Raw genomic sequence first — 15,422 nt, forward strand, 5'->3', positions numbered from 1 at the left:
TCAGCAGATCAGACAGCAGCTGAGGAGGGAATGGACATTTGGGGTCAGGACTCTTCTTCATACCGATGGGAGTAGAGAAATGTGGAGCGATGGGTTGCAGCTTTAAATTTGGGTTGCGTCGTGTCAAAGTTTATGTTTAGAGATACAGCATGGAAACACACCCTTCGGCCCACCAAGAGCATGCCGACCATCAATCACCCTCTCACACCAGCTCCATGTTATCCCACTTTCTCATCCACTCCCTACACATTAGGGAACATTTACAGAGGCCAATTAACCTACAAAACGGCATGTCTTTTGGATGTGGCAGGAAACCCCGAAGACTCACATGGTCAGAGGGAGAACATGCAGACTCCACACAGACAGCACCCTGATCCTTAAGTCAGTATCGCACCTGGGTCTCGGATGCTCTGAGGCAGCACCTCTACTAGTTGCGCCTCCCCAAACTTTACAACAATAGGGAACTTTGCCCAACATATCTCTGCCTACCCAGTGAAAGCATTCCATTTTGTCACTTCCCCTATCTCCAGACTTCATATATTTCCTCAGTTTCCTTGGTGAAGTAGTTTTGGAGTCAGCTTGTATCAAGGTTTCTGGTAGGACATTCCTATTCCTGTTACTCTGCTCAAAAATATCTTCTAATCCTTCGCTTACATAAAATTTCCAAACTCACCCATTCTAGAGAAAGATTTTCCTGCTTTTGTTGACATTCTCATATTGGGCAACACAGTGGTGCAGCTGGTAGAGCTCTGCCTCACAGCACCAGAGACCCAGGTTTGATCCTGACCCCGGGTGCTATCTGTGGAGTTTGCACTCTGACCTTGTGGGTTTCCTCCGGGTTTCTCCCAAAGTCATGTGGATTTGCAGATTAATTTGCCTCTGTAAATTGCCCTGAGTGTGTAGGGATTGGGAGCAGGCGATTGAGGGTCAGCATGGACTCAGAGGGCCAAAGGGCCTGTTTCCATGGCGTAGCTCTAAAAACATTGAACAATCAGAACTGCTTCAATCCCTGGAGGAATGAGGTGCCACTTTCAACCATTGCTGTCATCATTCAAGTTAGGTAAGTATCACTCCAAGGCCACGATACTCTCTACAATAGAATATTTGTTCTTTAATTCCATCAAACATGACAAAAATAAATCCTGATTTTACTGAAGGTTCCTGAATAAATATCTTCATAGATTTATTTTTTAATTTCTGAGATGTCAAACTAAATAATTTGTTTTGCTTTATACATCTGAAAGGGCCTCTTGCACCTCGAAACACAAAGCTTTCCATGGATGCAAACTATTTTGCATATTTAATACTTCACTTTAAAACTTTCTGATATCCTAAAACTTAGCATCCAAACACAAAATATCAATAGAATGAAATGAAAACACCAATAACAAGTTTCAAAGACTTTTAATATACAGTTTTTTAAAATATAAATAAAAAGGAAAAACAGAACATTTGATACCTGGAAATTTAACATAACCATTTCAAAAGAACAAAACCCAATTACACGCAAAAATCAGACAACTGCAGAAAGTCCCATTGCAAAGCATTCTAGGATTTACATACCAGTTGAAAAATAATAAGACTTAAGATTTAAAAAAAGAACTGCCCCAAGAAACGAAACAGAACATCCTGGTTCAACACATTAAAAATACGTCAGTCAAATATACTTTGGATGAGAGTTCATAAGGCAAAAACAATTTTATGTTCTCGTGTATATTTTCCCTGGCTCCTATGTTGTATGTCAAACATTGCTAAGCCATCATATACTTGCTCCCATTCTTTATGACTACCTCTTGGTGTAATCAATCCAAGGGAAAAGATAGCAATTATTATACTTAAATACAAAATCAACACTGTTATTTCTAACGCAGAATACTAAATTCTACAGACATGGTTAAAGTACACAGGTCACATTAGATGTGTCAGAAAAGATTATCGCTTTGTTCTTAAATCTAGTCAACTTCATCTAATCTTTACATATAATCAAAGCTGCAAATAACCATGCCATTAAAACAAGTTACATATATACATAATTATTTTTTACCACCAATATGTACATTTTATGTTTGGAGCCGAAAGGCTTGTCTTCTGATGCACCTAATTAGAAATACAAACTTCAACTTGGTTCAAAATTAAGAAAGTAATAGATTAAGAAAAAAATTAGCTCAAAAAAGGTCAGGAAAGAAAATGGAGATGTAATATAAAGGCACATTTGGCAGCTACTAAAACTGACATGCGCCTGGCACCAACAGTACAGTGCGCATTAATACACATCCAGTCACAGGTTACTTCATTTAAACCAAAGCAAATTACACAGGGTGAAAGAGATTTTGTCAGCATCAAGGGTCACCAGCCTTGCTGCAGTGATTTGCTGCAATTTCTTCTTCTATGAAGGAAGGTTCATTCAGTTTACAATCCCTCGAGGGAACACGGAGCAGCAGGTAATTGAAGCAGAGGTACAGATCAACTGTGATCTGGTGAATGGTGGAATAAGCTCAATGGCTAAATGATCTATCTCCTACCAATTACCCTGTACCTTTGCAGATCTATGTAGTTGGCCGATCTTTTTTGTACAAAATAAAATCCTGTTTTTCCCTGCCTTATGCGGTCATCAAATACAAAACCTAAAATAAAAATTATCAGTATAGAAAAAAATTATAACCAAATAGGTTTTGTTAAAAGAACAAATATGTATTTATCTTAACAGTCTTTTACTGCATTGAATGACATGTAATTAATGCAACTTTCATAAGGTCAATATCAACTATCTACACAAGATGTACAGAAAGGGAAAGTGTTTCATCAATCTAGATAACAGCTATGGATTCCAGCCCATAGACTCCTTCACCATATTTCCCAAGTGCTTTCGCTCATTCGCCCAACCACAGCCACTTGCTATTAACCATAAAAACTGAACCGCACATTGGCACAATGGTGATTTCCAACTGGTATGTAACCCTGAAAATGAAAGCAACTGATAAGCAATATTTCACTGCTTGTATACTTGTTTTTCTATTGAAGTCTCCCTTTGAATGCATTTAAAATTATTCCCCAAGTTCAGCTTTCTGCGCACTCACTGCCTTTCACAGTGCGACCATTGTGAAACTGAAAATCGCATGCATATAATCCTCAAGTGGTTTAAGTGTGCTGCCAGAGTTATAAGATCCAATAAGCATCCCGCATGGTTAAGAGAAACATATCAACTGGCAAACAGATATGTCAAATCTTGACCCAGAGATAATATGCAGAGGGAGTCGCAATGACATTGGCATTTATGAAGCAAAAAATATTTTACATCCAAAACTGTTGGATTAAATGGACTTCAGGATATTTCCATTACACAGTATTAATGCTTTAATATCATGCTAACAAGGATTCAGTAGTTTATGACTTGTTTAGCTCACGGTTCATAAAATTGTGTATGTATCAAATTTGTGATGAATTTCATTTTACATTTTACACCCAGGCCTCTTCCAGCCCTCCAGCATTTTCTCAAATTTACTGACTCAATGAAAACACCACAAACTGCACTCTTGTTCCAAAAACAATTTTATTTAATGCCAATTAAGCCTTTTTTTAGGGCTGGATACTGCAAAATGCCCATAACAGTTTAGATCTGGCAGCCCTATCAGTAGGTTAACTGAACAAAAATTAGCCATTGGTATGTCTAAGTGCTTAATAAAATTAGAGCATTTTAATGATGTTTGCCTGCCCCATATATGCTGCAGAAATATTTTGCTTAAAGCATAATAACCTACATTATGAAGTCTATTTAGGTACAGCATATTTAAGTTTAGGTGAATTTATTTAATGTAAAGGCAATAAAGTGATTTATTTGAAAGTCAGCATGCATAAGGTGTATTTTATTCAAAACACCAATGTAAGACATTGGGATGAAGCCTTGAGTGACCCAGATCATAACATCACCAATTTTAGACGAAGATAACATTTGTTTTTCCTTTTGCTTAGATCTGGACATAAACATCGGAGTTCACTGTTTGGGTTTACATTAAGTCCCATGCTGTATCGACCATTGTGTGAATAAACTGAAATAGTTCCCATTGTGAAAAATCAAGCATTCCCTTTTTGATCTGTATGCAATTAATGGGATACCAAAGGGAAAACAAATGCAGGGATTAAATGAACATTTGAGGCCATGTGATGTGTAGAAGAGATTAGTTACCACCTTCATGGGAGAGTAAGATCGTTTTGAAGAATAATGAAAATGAAGCCGATTTCAAAACAAATAAGAATGGATGATTTTGACTAATTTATAAAGGTTTGTGCTTTGAAAATGTTAATGATAAGCCAACAGAGGCAATTAATTTTTTTAGGTGAGGAGACGATCTGTGCATTCAGCACAGTTAAAAGGAAACATTTCTACTAATCCAAGAGGATACTGAATGAGGCCAAGAACAGCCACTACACCATTAAATCACTTGGTTTTCAGAGTGGACAAAGCAATAAAAAGCCATCTATGCTGCAGAGTGTTTGTATATTTTTCTGAACTTCTCTCATTCTCACATGGATTTTGGTTTCACGATATCCTCTTAAAACTGTACTTATGTACTATAGTATGTAGGTGCTCAGTTGTCCTTGTTAGGAATTAATGGTCACCCCACCCAGGCCCGAATCATGAATGTAATGTTACTTTTTTTATCAGTGGTTAACACAAAATCTACTCCACAATCTGACTCGCATTAAATAGAGTAAGCTACTTCAAAAGCACCTTGCCTCTACAAACCTCATTGTATTTTATTCTCTTGTTTAGGAATCAACAAATATATGTTCTGCCCAAGCTTCAACCTTCTTTACCTAAATATCCAATCACAACTTAAGGTACGGGAACATTTGGCCACCTGAATAAATAGTTTAACATTATCACAGCCAATGCTACAAGACAGAATTGCGACTGGTTATTTTGAAATAAATCCAGATCCTTACACTTTCCAATGAAACTGTTACATTGCAAAACAGTGCTAGAAGCACTTTCCTGATCCATTCTTCCGTATAATTTCAGAACCTGTTGTGATGTTATGAAATGGGCAGTCATTGGATTCAAGTCAATAATTGTGGATTTAAGAGAATAATATGTCAGAGTTCATTGAAGATGTGAATGCAGAAGTTACTAGTTTCCACATTTTACTGCATTGGGTTAAATTCAGTTAGCTTACAGTGATATAATTGAACGACTGGGTTTTCCGTTGTCTAGTGGAGATGGATGTTACGTTTGTTTTGAAGAATCTTTCTGGTCGGACTTGTTCTTGAACGACTTTCACAAAGAATGTGCTTCTTTGGTGTAGCAGGTGCCCACATTTCAGAGTTTTTAGAGTTATTATTATGCAGCGCTAGTATCTCCTCAATCGTCTAGGTACCAAAAAAATGCAATTCTAGAAATGAAACAAGGCATGATTACGTGAAACATCAATCCTGTATTTTAAGTTGAAGGTGCAAACCACTGTTTCGCTCCAAGTCTCTTGCCGGCCAGTTGATATTGAGGCCACCCTTCGTCGCTGATAAAACATCACGGCGACTCCATCTCAGTTAGTGGGGAAAGTCAACATGCTTCAGTTTTTACATGTAACTGTCCAATCCGTTCTCCACTGCCTGAATGCAAACTTAAAAGGTAAATGGATGGAAACTCCTGTCCAAGCACTAACAGTATTCTTGCAGCCCAGAACGTTTAGCTTGCACCCCTGGCTCGCCACCTACTCCCTCTTCCTCAAGGTGCAACCTCAGCGGTAGCCACGAGTTTGTAGTGTTTAAGGAGAATCGGTTATAGCTAGGAAGAGTGGGCATTCTCCAGCAAGGCCGGTCCCTCTCGATGGAATGACGGGTGTGTGTGCTCCCTTTTGTACGTTTTTGGTGGAAGTTTTGGAATCGCTTGCGATGTGGAGCTCTGTCTCGGTGGAACGGGTGGCCCGGCTGTGACGCCAATGTCCTCCTGTGGCAGAGGCGGGGACGGCAAATGCCTGCGAGTTCCCAGTGGCGAGGGCGTCTGAGGGGGCGGCGGGGTGAAGGGGGAAGGGGAGTTGGGGAAGAAAGTGTTGGGCAGCTCAGCTTTCCGTCCCATGGGCGGGGGCTGCAGAGGCAGAGGCGAGCCTGTGAATACATCTGGTGTTCGTACAGGCTCGCGAGGAGGCAAGCAAGGAGGACTGTCCGGAGGCTCGGAAACCGATGATCGCTCGGACAGCGGGTACCGGGGGGAGTAAACCTTCGCCGTGGGCTGCCGCGGTGGGATAGCGGGTGGACTATCCAAATGTTTTGACTTCATCTGAAAGAGAGGGAACACCGTTCGTTAGTGGCTCAAAGAATGAACAGTCCTGCAAATGGTGACATTTCTACATAAAAAAGGTCACAAAGTATTGGAATAACTCAGGTCAGGCAGCATCTGTGGAGAACATGGATAGATGATGTTAGGAGCTTTCTTTAGACTGAAGGTGGGGGAGAGAAAGAAAGCTTTCCGAGAGCAGGGCAGGACAAAGCCTGGCAAGAGATAGGTAGATACAGGTGAAGGGGAGTGGGGGACTTTGACAGGCAGATGGTTGGACAAAGGCCAGAGATGAAAAGGCAAAAACGTGTGAGATTGGATGGAAGAGGTGAGGATTGTGAAGCCAGAAGAAGGAATGGGGAGGAGATCATTTGTTTGGAAGACAGCTTTTGAATTTTCATATAACACAGTTACTAAAATATAGACTGACCAGAGATTTGAAATGTTTAACTAATTAAGCTTTCTCTAGCCTCTAATTCATGGTTCTCCACAGATGCTGTCAAACCCGCTGACTTCCTCCAGCACTTTGTGTTTTAGGCAAGATTGTAGCATCTGCCGCATCACATGTGTTGAAATTCATGTCTCCCCGGCAAAAATATTTACACACAGCAAAACATTCATACGTGAATTTCTTAATAAAGGTATTATGAAATGGCAGAAAAGTCACTGTCTGGTATATTTTTAGCTAGGAGGAAGTGTAGGAAGTGAATGCGAAAGTGGGATAACATAGAGCTTGTGTAAACGGGTGATCGATGGTCAGCGTGGACTTGGTGGGCCGTAGAACCTGTTTCCATGCTGTATCTCTAAACTAAACTAACTGCTGCAGTTGCATACTAAAGACTGCTTTTTAAAAAAAATGATCTAACGGCAGAAAAATACTTCGGAACAACCAGAGTACATTAAGATATTACACAAGATATGATAAAGAGTAAATGGCCTTTTATAATGGATAACACACACTTGGGGGAATAGATATTGCAGGAATATTGTGGTTCGCTCACCTTAGAGGGGGACGATTCTGTTGGGGCTGACTCGGGCCGCCTGCGGGGTGGGATAGGAGGGGGCATGTGAGCTTCATCCACACTTTTATTGCAACTCATTATTGAGGAGATTGATGCCGATCCTGTGACATAAAAACACAATTCAGTTTTGCTAACATTAGCGTGCCGAGTACTATTAACATCACAGGGTTCAAGAGGCAAAGGAACAATTTGCAAAATTCAAAGCGGCTTGGAACACTCTTGTCAAGTAAATAAGCACTGCCTTCACTTCTTAATGCATGCATTGAAGTGTGCAATCTGGACCATGACCTGCAATATTGAACTGCAGAGGGTAAAAGCAGTTACAAACATGCAAATTGGTGATTAACACAGCAATATCTGAAATAAAATAAAGTATTAAAAGCATTAGTAAAAGCTTGGATCTGGGATCTCAGACAAGGCTTATCTCAATGTACCAATGAGAAGGTTATGTGTGTTACAATCTAAGACCCAAATGCTCTCCGTACATGTTGTAATGTATATATCAATACATTTTTCTATAATAGTAAATGAAAAAAATCAACTCTGACAAAGTTCTAATTCTAAATAGATGATTACCTTTCAATTATAATGCTTTTACATTTTTAAAGATGTGTTGGGAAAATCCTGATGCATATGGAATTATAGGAATGAAGGGAAGCGAACATGTCTAATGTTCCAGCATGCATGCTGTCATCTATGTTAAAACAAAGCTGCTTTTTAGCATAAAAGTGTACATGATCAGCTTGATAAAGCCGTGCTATGTATTAAATATGCAACATTAAAGCCCAATACTAACTTGTGCCATGGGCCAGTGAGACGGGGGAAAATATGGTATCAGTGCCTGTGGAAGAAAATAGAGACAAACTAAGGAAGGAACCAGGCTAAGCAGATCGGTTGAATTTTACCATTTGCAGGTTAGTGTTGTGTTCTTGATGTCCACAGATGTTTGAATTTGGCACTGAAATCATTTGCTACAAACAGTATAATGGCACACATGAGATATTTAATGTTTAGTCTTGGTATATCTCAGCACTAAAAAAGAGAGATAACAGTAATATACTCCCCAAAACATGAGTGTTGAAAGGAAGAAAGTAACTCAAAGCCATACACCAGACCAACGCAGTCTAGAAGCACTGATACTTTTTAAGTGGATTCCAAAATGGTTTGAGATTATTTGTCTTTTCCTTCATTGATTCCATCATATACCTAATTCCTAATGACAAAATATTGATTAAAAAATTGCTCACTACTACAAATGCAGCGATTTGTTTTTAATTTATTGAATTTCATTTGTTTTTGGTGTAATTTAGTTTTTAGTTTTAATTAATTGAACGTTCTTTTATTTATTGTGTTATCAATGAGTACTGTGTTTACAGGCCAGGATCACCTGACTGAACAACCACAATATGTCAGGTTACAGAACTGTCTCGGACATGGTAGTGAGCAACACGGGGGCCCCCACAGGGGACGGTCCTCTCTCCCTTCCTGTTCACCTTCTACACTTGGACTTCAGATATAACTCGGGCTATTGCCACCTGCAGACGTTTTCAGATGACTCTGCAATTGTGGGCTGCATCAGTGAGGGGAAGAAAGCTGAATACACAGGTGTGGTCAACGACTTTGTTGAGTGGTGTGGGCTGAATCACCTGCAGCTCAACACTGACAAGACTAAGGAGTTAGTGGTGGACTTTAGGAGGAGAGGAACACCTCTGTCCCCCGTCTCCATCAATGGTGTGGATGTGCAGTTTACTAAGGAGTACACATACCTTGGAGTTTACCTGGGCAGTAAACTGGACTGGTCCAGGAACCCTGAGGCCCTGAACAAGAAGTGTCAGAGCCGGCTGTACTTTTTGAGAAGGCTCCACTCCTTCAACGTCTGTAGCAAGATGCTGCAGATGTTCTACCAATCGGTGATAGCCAGTGCTGGGGCAGCAGGGTGAAGGCCGCGGACACCAACAGGATTAACAAACTCATCAGGAAGGCTGGCCCCGTCCTGGGGGCGGAGTTGGATTCATGGCTGATGATCTTGGAGGGGAGGATGCTCCTCAACTGTGGAGCATCTTGGACAACACAACTCACCCCCTCCATGACACACTAGTCAACCTGAGGAGCACCTTCAGCAACAGACTGGTTCTACAAAGATGCAGTACAGAACACCACAAGAGATCCTTTCTCCCTGTGGCTATCAAACTCTACAACTCCTCCCCCTTTTGTCATGGACTAGACTGACTCCCCTCCCCAAATCTTTGCACATCCCCAATCCTTTCCACTCGTCACTTTAATTTCATATATCTTGTGTTTTATGACTGGTGGCAGATCAATTTCATTCCTGGGATAAATAAAGCTCAATCGTATCGTATAATTGTGCTGCTACAAATAAAACTTTCATCGTTCTGTTTTCCATACATAAGAAAATTAAATATTCTTGATTCTTGGATTCACATTCTCAGTTTATGTGTACGGTAAATGTGTAAAATGTGTATACATTTGTTTTCAGAAACAAGGAACTGTAGATTGTAGTTTACTAAAGAAGACAAAGTACTGGAGTAACTCAGTGGGTCAGGCAGCATCTCTGGAGAACATGGATAGGTGACGTTTAGGGTCAGGATCAGACTGAAGAAGGGCGAGTTACTAATAGCAGGGTGACCAAAACGGAATACAGTACTTCAAGTGTGGCCACACCAATTTCTTTATCTGGCCTGTGCTCCCACTAATGGCCCTTATACATGGGTCTATGTGCATTCATTATCATTGTTATGAGATGTCTAAAATGGAATTGTGGAGTTATTAACTTGGAGTACCATGAGGGAAGGCATACATCCAAACACTTGCTACCCAGTTCAGTCCAGTTCTGGAAGAAGGAACACTATATTTCACAAGTCCGCCTGAACTAAATATGCACCCAGAGCAAAAAACATCATATCTGCTATTGGCTTCTAGCTTGTATATTGGGCAACTTCATTTCCCCGGTCAAAGCATGTAAAGAGGCCACATATTAATTAAGGAAACAGTCTCCAAAACATTTATGGCGTAATGGTCATGGTAATCAGTCACTATTGCTATTCAGTTCCTAGCTACTTTCAGCAGCTTTGTTTTGAGGTTAAAAAGTAATTAAAGTTCACAGCGTACTTGAATTGAACGGACTCGCTGGGTCAGAGTCGCCAAAGACACTGCAGACGTCTGTTGAGCTGGATGCTGCTGAAGCCGGTGGTGGGGTCAGGGGCGTGCGTGGGGAGTTTGGTGCCGACGCCGTGCTCTCAGCCTCATTCTCCGTGATGCGGCTGTAACTGATTTTACGCGGCTCCTGCAGGAGTGGCGTGGGATGCCCGCGCAGGGTGCCTGACCCCGGATGCCGAGGATTCGATGGACGGACTCCCGGAGACTTCAGCGTGTAATTAAACTTCTTTGCCTAAAACACAGTTCAATGGAAAGATGGTAAAATTAAGTCTCATCCCGAATGGAGAATTGCAATAAGCTAAAGGGTCTAACAATCAGCAATTCTGGATGGACTAGGAACCTTAAACGGAAAAAGTAAAATATAAATATAGAACATAGAGTACAGTACAGCACACGAGCAGGCCCTTCAGCCCACAATATCTTTGCCGAACACCATACCAAGTTAAACTAATCTGCTCTGCCTGCACACAATCCATATCCCTGAATATCCATGTGCTGATCTAAAAGCCTCTCAAACACCACCACCACCACACCTGGCAGCAGCTGCAAACACCCACCACCTTCTGTGAGCTCTATAAACAGACCTTGCAGCTGACAGCTCTATAAATCCATTAAAAAAATCCCAATGAATGATCTCCCACTTTCTGAGAAGTTTGTAGCTCAAGTCAGAATGGACACTTGAATCCGATGCCTCACTGTCTACCGTCATGAATTACAGAAAATTTAGTGAGTCCCGACCGGAAACATCACCTATCCACATTCACCAGAAATGCTGCCTGACCTGCGAAGCTACTCCAGCACTTTGTATATTTGTGGTATTATCTGAAATTCACGCATCAGCGAGTTCTTCATGATCCCAGGAAAACCAAAGATAAAATTAAAATACAAACTATTTTGTAAATTTAAGAGGCCAGAACTCTACATGTTTGTTGATTAATGATTACCCACGTGATGGATAACGGATATAAGATTTGTTACAAATACTTTACGAGATGGGCAAAAGGAATTGTCGAGTTATTAACTCGCAGTACCATGAGGCGGTGTGTGCATCCAAACGCTTGTTATCCAGTTAACTTCGATAAAAAAGTTGTTGCAAATACCCTTTTTACAGAACATAGAACAGTACAGTAGAAGAACAACCTCTTCGGCCCACAATGTCTGTGCCAAACATGATGTTAAGACAATCACTTTGTTACCTGCACATAATCCATATCCCAACATTCACTGTATATTTATTCCAACCAAAAGTCTTTTAAAATGTCACTATCGCATCTGCCTCCACCACCACCCCCGATAGCATGTTCCCGACACTCACAAACTTCTGTGTGAAAAACTTGTCCCGCACAACTCCTTTAAATGTTTCCCCTCTCACTTTAAAGCTCTGCCCTCGAGTATTTGAATTTTCCATCCTGGGAAAAAGGTTCTGTCCGTCCACCCTTTCTATGCCTCTCATAATTTTTTATATTTCGATCATTCTCCCCACAACCTCCGGCACTGCAGAATAAAACAATCTAAATCTGTCTAACCTCTCCTTGTAGCCAATACCTCTAATACTTATCTTTCTGACAATTCTAGACTATTATGTCTGCTTTCTAATGTTTCACCAGTACTTTAAAATATATTAAGTAAGATACCCCTTTTCCATAAAGGCCTTAAAGTGAAGTCGCGTAATGCCACATGTGACAATAATAAACCAATACCAATCAACTTGAAACTTGAACACCACCTGTGAAGCTGACAATTGTTGCTCTTGCACTTAAATTGAGTGTCACAATTCTCGTATTGTTTTAATGCCAAAACATTCAGCATGGGAGAATCTCTAGGCTTCATCCTCCGAATTATTGCCCCTTATCAAATCCAATTTCTCCACTGTTCTCCTTAACTTTAATGTTGGTAATATTCAGTAAAGACAAAAGATTCATAAGGTGCCTGAGCCACACTTTTTCTCCATAAGAAAATCTTTCTCCATTCTTAATCAGTTTCATCCACTAGAATCATACGACGCGGAAATATCCTTTCGGCCCAACTGGACCTTCAGTCAACCAAGATGTCCCATCTACACTAATTCCACCTGCTCACATTTGACCCATATTCCTCTAAACCTTTCCTACCCATGTCCCTGTCCAAATGCCTTTTAAATATAGATATATAGTACCTGCCTCAAATACCCCCTCTGGCAGCTTGTTCCATATACCCACTCTGTGTGAAAAAGCTGCCCCTCATGTTCCTATTAAATGTTTTATCTCTCACCTTAAACCTATTCCTTCTAGTTGTTGATTTCTCTACCCGTGGGGGAAAAAAGACTGTGCAGTCACCCTATCAATTCTCCCTATGATTTCATACACCTGTATAAGATCACCCCTCAGCCTCCTACAACCCAAGGGCCTGCCTGTCCAACCGCTCCTTATTGTCCCTGGCAACATCCTTGTAAATCCTCTCTGTACTCTTTTCACTTTAATGGCATTTTTCCTTTAGCAGGGTGGCCAAAACTGAATATGATAGAGTGATATAGCATGGAACCAGGCCCTTTGGCCCAACTCATTCATGCCGATCAAGATGCTCCATCTACACATCCCATTTGCTCACAGCTGGCCCATATATATACCTCTAAACCTTTCCTATCCAGGTACCTGTGCCACGTCTTTAAATGTTGTTATAGTACCTGCCTCAACTACCTCCACTGGCAGCTCGCTCCATATACCCAGCATCCCGAATGAAAAAGTTGCCCCTCATGTTCCTATTAAATATTTGTAACTGAACTGCAGTGTGCTGATGGAGCCGTGATTACAGGTGAATAGCCCTTGCATTTAACTTATGAATGTCAAAGTCTGTCTACCAACATCGCCCTGTTGCACCAAATTGGCCTGGCCGCTGGGCATTATAGATGCGCCCTAGACATGTGGACCACTTCCCAGATATTCATAATTTACAGGAGCAGAATTAGGCCATTTGGCCCATCAAGTCTACTCCGCCATTCAATCATGGCTGATCTACCTTTCCCTCTCAACCCCATTCTCCTGTTTTCTCCCCATATCCTTTGACACTTTTGCTAATCAAGAATCTGTCAATCTCCACTTTCAAAATAGCCAATGACTTGGTCTCCAGAGCCATCTGTGGCAATGAATTACACCTTCAGAATAAAGAAATTCCTCCTCTTCTCGTTTCTAAAGGTATTTTCTTTTATTTTGAGGCTGTGCCCTCTGGTCCTAGACTCCTCCACTAGTGTAAACATCCCCACAAGATATTAGGGGAATATCCTCCTGTGTATCCTAATGCACAAATCGCTGTTAACGTATACAAAAGATGAAAACTACTTACAAATCTGGGTAAAGACTTGGCGTTCCTAGGCTCTATTTCCAAAGACTTATTGAACAAGTAATCTGTAAATTCTTTCTCCAACGCGTTTCCCATTGGATTTAGATTTTCAAAAAACTTCTGCAAAACAAAAGTACGAATTAAAAAAAATAGAAATATAGAAACCTATCAATTATTGTAGCTCTTGTGTTCATTTGCCATAAGGAACGGAAACAGGCCCTTTGGCCGCTGAGTTGTGATCACCGTTAGGCACTTATTTACAGTAATCTAAGTTTCAATCCCTTCACATTCCCAACTACTCGTTCCAGATTCTTTCACTGTACGACTGTCTCTCTTATCAAAAGGGAATTGACCGATTTGTTGCAATGAGCGAAAAAAATTATATTTGTAAGGAAACAATGCAAATAATCCTCATTTAAATGTTACACAATCCTTTTGTTGGACTGAAAATGTGAGTTAGAAATATCTAAAGAGCTAGCACATCAGCTGGCACATGTGCTGAGATTGGATAACTGTTGTTGGGAAAAAAATTCTCACTTCTAATCAAAATGTGTGAAAAAAAATAGCATGTTTCAAGCAAGAAACTACAAAAATGACCCTGGATGAGGGAACCTGGGCAAGATGGTCAGATAAAAATATATAGGTTAATCTTATCAGGACAAGGAAGTTCTACCTGGTGGTGTTAATTATTTCACTTTTACAAAACAAAACTGGATGAGAGTACCTATTATTCCTGGTGCACATTTGTTTGGTCTCTGTAAATAGCCCCTAGTGTGGAGGGAGTGAATGCAATTCTGGGATTGTGGGATAAGATAGAATTAATGTAAAAGGTGATCAATGGTCGGTGTGGACTCTGTGGGTCAAAGGGCCTGTTTCCATGCTGTATCTCTAAACTGAACTGAAATACCCACACCGTCCCCTCCTTCAATGAAATATGTTCTACAGTAGACAAAAGGAAACATTAAAAAACATATCCCCACTGAGCGAATTAATTAGTTATTTCCACAAAAAGAGATTCATGCGTTTCTAAATAGGACTAACCTTAATCTCTTGCTCAACCCGTAAGCAGTACGGCTGGTTCTGGTATTGCTGAATCTCTCCTGTGATTTCAGCAACCTTCCTCCTCTTACTGAAATTTATCAACTCTCTACCGTGTCTCTTTAGGAAATCAGGATTACCTTCCTCTGTCTTCAAAATGTTTGTCAAATATATTCCTAAAAAATGAAACAAGTTTTCAGTTAATAGACACAAGGAACTACAGATACTGATTTACAAAAATAAAAGTGCCAGAGTAACTCAGCGGGCCAGGCAGCAACTCGAGAGAACATAGACAGGAGATGTTTTGGGTTTGGGTCAGTCTGAAGGGTCCTGATTCGAAATGACACCTATCCACATTCTCTAGAGATGTGCTTGACCCACTGAGTTACTCAGTCACTTTGTATCGTGCTATGTTAATAAATTAATTTTAACTATTGAACTTTCTGCCCAACTAAGATTTAAAACGATTATTATTGAACTACAATGTTATATTTAAAAGCACAGCGAACCCAAGGACAAAGACACAGCCTGGTCCCGCAGAATGGGCTTCCCACAGCACGTCTGAATATGAATCCTGCTGATCCCACTTCCCGATCCAT

At 40.6% G+C, this 15,422-nt stretch overlaps 1 protein-coding gene across 2 annotated transcripts in view; it reads right to left on the minus strand.

Moving 5' to 3' along the window:
• Positions 1-1,385: 1,385 nt before the first annotated feature.
• Positions 1,386-15,422, minus strand: part of LOC129699513 (son of sevenless homolog 1) — a 147,077-nt gene continuing 133,040 nt past the window's right edge. Inside the window, exons 18-23 of one of the 2 annotated variants that reach the window (XM_055639371.1) lie at positions 14,827-14,999; positions 13,789-13,905; positions 10,423-10,702; positions 8,090-8,134; positions 7,273-7,394; positions 1,386-6,274 (exon numbers count right to left, since the gene is read on the minus strand). In XM_055639371.1, the coding sequence (XP_055495346.1) occupies positions 5,783-6,274; positions 7,273-7,394; positions 8,090-8,134; positions 10,423-10,702; positions 13,789-13,905; positions 14,827-14,999 (1,229 nt within the window). In that variant the 3' untranslated portion in view covers positions 1,386-5,782. The remainder of the gene's footprint in view (positions 6,275-7,272; positions 7,395-8,089; positions 8,135-10,422; positions 10,703-13,788; positions 13,906-14,826; positions 15,000-15,422) is intronic. The other variant, XM_055639372.1, reaches the window with a different exon arrangement.

The sequence above is a fragment of the Leucoraja erinacea genome, chromosome 8, assembly GCF_028641065.1.
Source record: "Leucoraja erinacea ecotype New England chromosome 8, Leri_hhj_1, whole genome shotgun sequence".
Taxonomy (NCBI): Eukaryota; Metazoa; Chordata; class Chondrichthyes; order Rajiformes; family Rajidae; genus Leucoraja; species Leucoraja erinaceus.